This window comes from Aulonocara sp. 'chitande type north' Nkhata Bay, linkage group LG17 (genome assembly GCF_057382095.1).
Source record: "Aulonocara sp. 'chitande type north' Nkhata Bay isolate Kocher_YH1m ecotype deep benthic linkage group LG17, A_spYH_male_GT1.1, whole genome shotgun sequence".
NCBI lineage: Eukaryota > Metazoa > Chordata > Actinopteri > Cichliformes > Cichlidae > Aulonocara > Aulonocara sp. 'chitande type north' Nkhata Bay.
Genome location: NC_141360.1, coordinates 21,870,759 through 21,878,315, shown reverse-complemented (window position 1 = coordinate 21,878,315; position 7,557 = coordinate 21,870,759). Strand labels below are relative to the sequence as shown.

Here is a 7,557-nt window from a genome sequence, read left to right as displayed (position 1 = left end):
AAATCTCACTCGCTTTGCCAACTTTGTAGTTTTATGTTACTCGCAGCAACAACTCCACTTCATTGTTAGTCCATTTAAAAAACTCGGTGCTTTTCCTCGACATTTTGCCGCGACGTTTCAAAGAGCCGCAAAGTAAATAAACGGCATACAGAAATGAGGCAGGCCGAATCATCTTGCGTTTCACGCATGCGCAGTACTGGAATGTAAGAGTTTTCGGTCGTTTCAACGTGGACGCACAACTCTGTGAAAACGACTGAAAACGCCAGTGTGGACGCGGAGCATTTTCAGACGAAAAATCTATTCGGGCTAGTGTGGACGTAGCAGTTTACAGTTATTTTCTAATGTCTTTACAGTTACTGTTTTTACACAACTGCGTGTTGTACGAATTCTCCCCCATCTTCTCTTCATATTTCATGTCACAAATGCTGTGCCTTACCTCAGACTATTTGTTGTTTTTTAGTTGAATATCATTGTCTGTGTGTTACTGACTGTCACTGTAAAGAACGAGGAGAAGGACAGCACGTCCACTGTCCCACCGAAGTTGGGACCTCTTAAACAGAATGCAACAAAGCTACTTCAGTCTGCCGAACATCAACCTGTATCCACGCGTCAGGAAGCAGACGGAAGGATGAATATGTAGAAGAAGCGTCAGACCTCCAGACATTAGAAGGTGAGGTGGAAGAAGGCCAAAGATAGCTTTTGATGAGCCTGAGAAGGGAGAGTGTGATCTGCTGTCACACCATCCCTGCTCAGAGGATAAACCTCTGGAACGTGAGACCACACAGGCTGGCAGATCCCTAGCTGATCCACAATGATATTTGGGTGTCGCCACTTTAACTCTGCTCAGGGTCCTCATCTATGTCCTCCTTTGAGCTTCCATGTTCTTGCTTCCAATATCTGACCTTCTTCCACCTCATCCCCTGACAGCAGAGTATGACTCCATTTCCAAATGCTGTAAAATGCTATCTTCCTCACTCAGCCTTCTGTCATGTTAGTGCCACGGATGACCCAGGTTTAGGTGAGTGTCAGGTGCTGCAAAAAGCTCGACTATGAGATGTTAAAAATTATGATTTAATGTTCAGACGTGTCTTTGTTTCATTCCGTTGTTTCAGGTTGTGAAACTCCTGAAGTTAAAAGACATTTGAACCAGAAAATAGTGTAATAAAAGCCCTGATGTCTGTTATTTAATCATTATACTTAAATAACCTAAAGAATTTTCAATCCCAAAACATTTTTATTTTGGGATTACAGGAGAATATACTTACAACCTATGAAACGTACATTTCTTATTAACCCCCCCCCCCCCCCCCCCCCCCCCCCCCAAAAAAAACAGAATACATTTTGTTCAGGTGCTGTGTCAATAAGCTGGCTTACAGTAAGCAGCCTCTCCTGTTGAATGACTAATTTTTCCACTGCCCTTTGTTCTGAACCCAGTGATCTCCACTAGGAAAAACAAAGAGGAAGTTCTTAAATATGATTCCTATATTCTCTATCCATTCCTTGGAAGTTTCCTTATCCACCATATCCATGACGCCTCTCTGTGTGAGGCGCCCTGAAACCCTTAAAAGCAGCTCATTCTGCTGCTCTCCTCTCACTTCACTTCGCTGCAGTCGGAGCTCGTCTGGACTTTGGGAACAGTACTGTTATTCTGACTGCATTTTCCAGCTGCAAAAATGGCTCAGATCAACATCTGCCTCAAACACATCTTCACTGTCTTCAACATATTCTTCATGGTGAGTAAAACAGAAATAACCACATTTGCCTCCTTTTTTACATGTAAATGAAACCAAAGCTTAGAAGAGTAAAATAAACCAACATCAATTCAACATGTTTGTTTCTTACTTTCAAAGTTTGTTGTTGTGCTCGTCCACGTGTGTGGCTGTGCAGTCATTTCATGTCCTGGTTGTGTTTAAAGGATCCAGCAGCTCTAACCAGACTGTTTCTGTTTGTTCAGCTTGCTGGTGGAGTAGCCATCGTCCTCGCTCTGTGGTGCCAGTTCTTCATGAACATTCGAGGAGGATACAACGTGAGGACACATTCAAACATAAATGCAACACGTGGAGACAAACAGACAAAGCCCACTAACCTTTTCGTGACACTTCTCTCCACAGCTGGAGGGTCGTGCCACCAAACTCTTCATCCTCTTCATCGTAGGCTGCATCACCATAATGATCACCACGCTGGGAGCCTATGGAGCCCACAAGGAGAACAAAGTGGCTCTGATCACGGTGATTACATTTTCCACTCATTAAATTAAAGAAAAGAAATTATTCAATAAATCTTATGAAGCCATTTAGTTCAGAATGCTGTAAAAGTTATAATTCCATCACTCTGTTTTCTACTTAGCCCCAGAGATTAAAGATATTAGATTAAAAGTATCCCTGCATGTCTCTGCAGTCCTTGGTGTACACGGTCATTGGATGTTGGCTGATGTTAATAACTGGAATCCAAGCTGCCATCATACATCCTCAGGTAAAGGCCAGGATGTGCTGCTGTGGGGTCGAATCATTTGACATGAAGACCGACTTATAAACCTTTTTTACATTATTATAATCATCAGCACATATAAACTCTTTTTTTTTTTTTTTACCATTAACTGAACCCTTAAGATGCTTTTTAAAAGTTTTACTATGTAAATCTAATCGATGTAAACATAATGTCTATGTTTGCAGCTCAGAGGCATCGGAGTGGAGACATTCAGCGAGCTTGTGCCTCTGGACAAATCCTCGACATACGTGAGGAACATGACCGAGGACATTCAGGAACAGGTAAGATATTGCCACCTGTTTTATTTTCCTGTATTTATATTTAATGTTTAACCAAAAGCTACAGTCATGGAAAAAATAAAGTATCCACTGTTTAAGAAATGCAATGTGGTCCTTGGCGGGTTTTATAATCACTTAAAAATAACCTCAGATGTGATGTCAAACGAGACATATTACACCGTATGGTGCCTTTGTTTATATAAAAAGAAGTAAGTTAAATTGTATAAAAGTAAACTAAGTCCTTATTGTTTCTAATGCACTTGATTAGGTAATCATTAATAAGTGTGAGCACTTCTATAAAAGCAGAAGCTTTGGCAGTTTGTTGGTCAGGTGTGAGTTAACACAATACCACAGTCACTGAGTGGACCATGAATTCCTCTGTGTTCCTCCTGAAGATGAGTAACTCTCCTCTTTCTTTCTTCTCCTGCTGCTGTTTGTAGTTTCACTGCTGTGGTCTGTTCAGCTACAAAGACTGGGAGAACATCCCCGACTCCTGTGTGTGCAGCCAGGAGGAGGAGAAGGAGGGCAAGTGTCAGACTGTCAAAAACAACGTGAGTATCGATGCACCCACTCGCTTCACTGGTCACGGTGTGTCAAAGTTTGTAACGTCTTTATTTCTGTAACTTTTCCAGACTTTCATGCTGCAGAGAAAGTCCGTCTACACTAAGGTGAGCGACCCAGCCCCACTTTGAAAAAGCTTAAATCATTCCTCAGTTTATATCAGAACCTGACAGTTTTCATTTTTCCTTCTATTTTCAGACCTGCTTTCCCACCATCATGGACCACATCCAGTTTCATTACAACATCATACTTGTGGTCAGCTTCACTCTGGCTATTCTAGCTGTGAGTATTAATCAAGGATTCAATAGTGTAAATGTCCACTCTATAATTTGCAATCAGCATTCTCTGCCGGGGCAGGTAGCAGCCTCTGCTGCCAATCAAATGCAGGGCTGATCATCAGAAAGTGCGAGCACCTCTATAAAAGCAGTTTACTGTTTTGGGACAATCAGGTGTGTTTAAACACAAGGAAACGATTTGACTAGGAGTGGATGGAAGTTCAAAAATCCCACAAACTACAGTCAAATTCTACAGACGCCTGTTAACAACTTAAATAATAAAGTTCATGACTTTAGAATTTGAGAAAGACGATACTTTGGGACTAAAATGGAAATTTCTGGTCATAATGGAAAGTGTCACATTGGAAAAAAACACCTTATATTAACCATCAGCATGGTGGTGAAGGGGGTGGTGATTCAGGCACCTAACATTCAAAAAGTCATATATAGTTCAGTTAAAAGGACTAGATGTTACAGTCCCTGATAATGCATTGCTTTAGATGGAGAGACTCTTGAGGGATGGCTGTTATGAGGAAAGGCAGCCCAGAAACTTTGCCTCAACTTTCGGTCTTTTACCCAGGCTAATCTGCCATTTTCCTTCCTTGGTTAGGTTTAGGGGTTAGAGATCGATCTAGATTATCATTTTAAATTTGGGACACATCATCAGTAGTGGACCTTGCATTCATCAGGTGTTTCGGCCATTCTCACTAGACACCCTCATCCAAGGAGGCCCTGCCAGGGTTGATCAGGCCCTGGAGTGTGTCACTGGTTTATGTTAAATTGTTATTTCTTTTCTTCTTTCTTCTGTTTAGTTTCCTACATTTTCTTTTTATCAATTCACTGCAACTGAGAAATAATACTTACCTCTTTAGCATTTATTGGGCCTAACTTCTTCAAAGAGATAGAAAAGGTGATAGAGAGAAGTAGGACAAAAGGGACAAGATAGGAGAGAGTAGAGAGAAGAGCTGGAAGGGGGGCACCCAATCTGGCTTCCCACACCTCCCTGCCGGATCGGGCTGTACGCTCTACCTCCCCACTGCCTCCCAGAAAAGGGAAGAAGAGCAGAGAGGAGAAGAGCGGAATATTTCTTTTCTCTCCTGGTTAGCTGACTGCCTTAGCTGCCCAAGTGATGTCAGCCCTTTTTAATCATAGCCAGTGACTGGTCCTCTCAGCAGTGTTAGCTTGATCTCTTATAGCCTGCCATTGCGCCTGTCCTCTGATCCCAGTTTCTCTAAGCAGTTTTGCTGTTGTACTGGTAACAAAGCCCCTGCACCTCACTTCCACCAGGCGCACCTTGATCTTCCAGCCTCTGTGCTCTGCTTCAGGTGCCAAGTTGACCAAAGGACGAGGTCTGGTCGCAAAGTAGTTGTTACGATCTCTGTGGGAAAAATTAGCCTCTGATCCAAGTCCACTTGCATCTGCCAATCCCTGGCGGCCTTCAGCGGGCCCAGGTCTGGGTTTGAGGGGCTTGTCCTCGGTTTGTCTCCTTCCCGGACAAATGTTGATGAAGACTGATGCTCCTCTTGGTTCGTGAAAGGTTTAGCGTTAATGGATTTTCTTTTGCACTCAACTTTCTCGGCAAGACACCTGAGAACCTGGTTGTGTTTCCATGTGTATCTGCCCTGAGTAAGGCTAGTCCTACAACCAACCAAGATATGCTTTAGTGTGGCTGGGACTATACACAGGGGGCAGGATGGGTCCTTTCCAAACCACAGCTGCACATTTATTGGGGAAGGTAGCACATCGTATGCCGCTCGGATGATGAAACTTAGTTTATTAGACTCCATGCCCCAGATTTCAAACCATGAGAGTTTCCTCTTTTCCGCACTTTCCCAATTCATCCAGTGACCCTGTTTGACCAGTGCCACGGCTCTGGCATGTCTGGCTGTTTCCTCCTGTCGTCGCACCTCCTCCACTACCATTTTCCGACGTTCAGTTACAGATGCCTGTTCCCACCGAGGTGTTACTGCGCTAAGACCAAATCCTCCTCTGCCCTGTTGGACGTGACCCACCACGTCACAATGCTGAAGAGTGGATTTCGCCTGTAGCACAGATGTGGCTGGGGTCCACTTACTCCCCGTTGCTAGGGTGGGAGCACTGCCTCTCACTATGGGGTGCCGGGAGTCCGTGAGTGACATCTCAAGCCTCACTTTTGGAAATTTAAACTCCTTAACCAGGCTAGGGATAGGCAATGACAGTATCCCGTCACTGTAGAGTCCAATGCTGCTGAGGCACTTGGGAAGTCCGAGCCACTTCTTAAAGTAGGATCTCACTAGCCTCTAGTCGATTGGCATGATTGAGTGAGACCCCGTACATTGTCAACGGCCACAGTAGTCTGGGTAATAACCAAAACTGGAAGCACCAGAGCTTCAGTTTTCCTGGGAGTGCAGTGTTGTTAATCCGCTGGAGGTCGTCAGCCAATTTAAGCCTTAGTTGTTTTAGTTGCCACGTATCATTGAGGTCTGCATTATACCACCGTCCCAGGCTCATTATGGGCTTCTCTAAGACTGTTGGAATTGGTTCTCCACTGATATAGAATTGCTCGGCTGTCAGTTTTCCTTTTATGATGGAGATTCTGCAAGGTTTACTTGGCTTAAACTCCATTCTTGTCCATTCTATGTTTTCCTGGAGCTTCTGTAGCAATCGCCTAGTACATGGTTTTGTTGTTGTAATGGTCATGTCATCCATGTAGGCCCTAATGGGAGGAAGACCAAGGTCACTCTTGAGTCTCTCACCTCCCACTACCCACCCAATAATATTGTGGGTAAATATGTGCCAACAAAGTCTGAATTCTCCATGTTCAAAGTTAGAAAGGTATGGTATCTATTGCAGAACAAAAATTTAATTATTACTCAAATCTTCTTCAGTCAAAAAAAAAAAATCTTCTGGGTAAACATGTAGCAGCTTAGTCACTAATATTGGTTCACTTTAAAAACAAAAACTTGAAGACAACCCGATGTTTAACTAAACTTCCTGTGTTCCCCTACAGCTACTTGGCATTATTCTGTCCTCCATTATGATCCACCAGCTGTATTACCCCAACAGACCCACCATCATGATCTCCATGATGCCACCAAAATACAAGGAGCTGCACAACGCCCCAGCATGTTAGTCAAAATACAATGGACTTCTTTTCTTTAGCTACCTTGGTGCACTGCATGTTGTTAGCCCTCAGTCATAAAAGGCTGATCGGGTATTATCCTAATGCTGCTGGGCGGGAAGACGGTGTGGACACTCAAGTTTGTGAATGCCATAACTCGAGAACGATAGTGGCGCAGGAACTTCTAAGTGATACCGCAGGTGTATCTACTGAAAGTCCGTAAAATGATTCAAAAAGCAACGCCAAAAGTGACAGTGATGACATCACTACAATGTGATTGGTTACTTGGAATGTTAAACCAGGACTCAAATTAGTATTGCTGATCCAGGAACAATGTCAACATGATAACATGTTACCATGATAATGGTAACACTGGATAAAAGAACAGCCACATTCCCTTGTTACGTCACGTGGCGCTTGCTAGTAGCTTGGAGAATTTGAGGATTGTAGTTTGAAAACTGAGGGCTGTGCTAATGCAGCTGCTTGTAAAAATGTTTATAAAGGAAAATATTTCTGTATTTTTTAAAATTATTTTTGGAGTCTTCTTTGTGTCATATTTAATCCTTCTGGTGCAAACTGTAAATGTAAGTGTCTTACAGGATTAAAAGATAAGAAAACAAAATCTGTGTTGTATTAAAATCTTGTTCTGTTTCACTGACGTTTGTTTAAAAAAGGAAGTTATTGTATTCTTAGTAATTGGTTAGTAGAGAAAGGTCACGGGCCACGGCAGCATCCAGAGAGAGGCATCCTCAATCTGTCTTGTTTTAATGGAAAAATTGGAGTGTAACAATCTAAACCACTAACCATGTAAAAATGCTAACTTGTCTTGTGTGCAGCTCTCCTGGCAACTTACGGG

General features: G+C 43.0%; 1 protein-coding gene across 1 annotated transcript; it reads left to right on the top strand.

Annotated features, from left to right (window-relative positions):
• The first annotated feature begins 1,483 nt into the window (after positions 1–1,483).
• LOC147310062 (tetraspanin-8-like) lies at positions 1,484–7,259 on the top strand. The gene is made up of 9 exons (XM_086268366.1): positions 1,484–1,733; positions 1,955–2,026; positions 2,112–2,228; positions 2,398–2,472; positions 2,673–2,768; positions 3,206–3,316; positions 3,398–3,433; positions 3,525–3,608; positions 6,591–7,259. Exons 1-9 carry the CDS (start codon positions 1,674–1,676, stop codon positions 6,711–6,713), a joined length of 774 nt encoding a protein of 257 aa, XP_086124492.1. The 5' UTR covers positions 1,484–1,673; the 3' UTR covers positions 6,714–7,259.
• Positions 7,260–7,557: the final 298 nt, after the last annotated feature.

Coding starts and splice junctions, on each gene's coding strand:
- LOC147310062 (XM_086268366.1), top strand. CDS start 1,674: ATGGCTCAGATCAACATCTGCCTCAAACACATCTTCACTGTCTTCAAC. Junction 2,229..2,397: donor ACAAAGTGGCTCTGATCACG/GTGATTACATTT, acceptor ATGTCTCTGCAG/TCCTTGGTGTACACGGTCAT. Junction 2,769..3,205: donor CCGAGGACATTCAGGAACAG/GTAAGATATTGC, acceptor TGCTGTTTGTAG/TTTCACTGCTGTGGTCTGTT.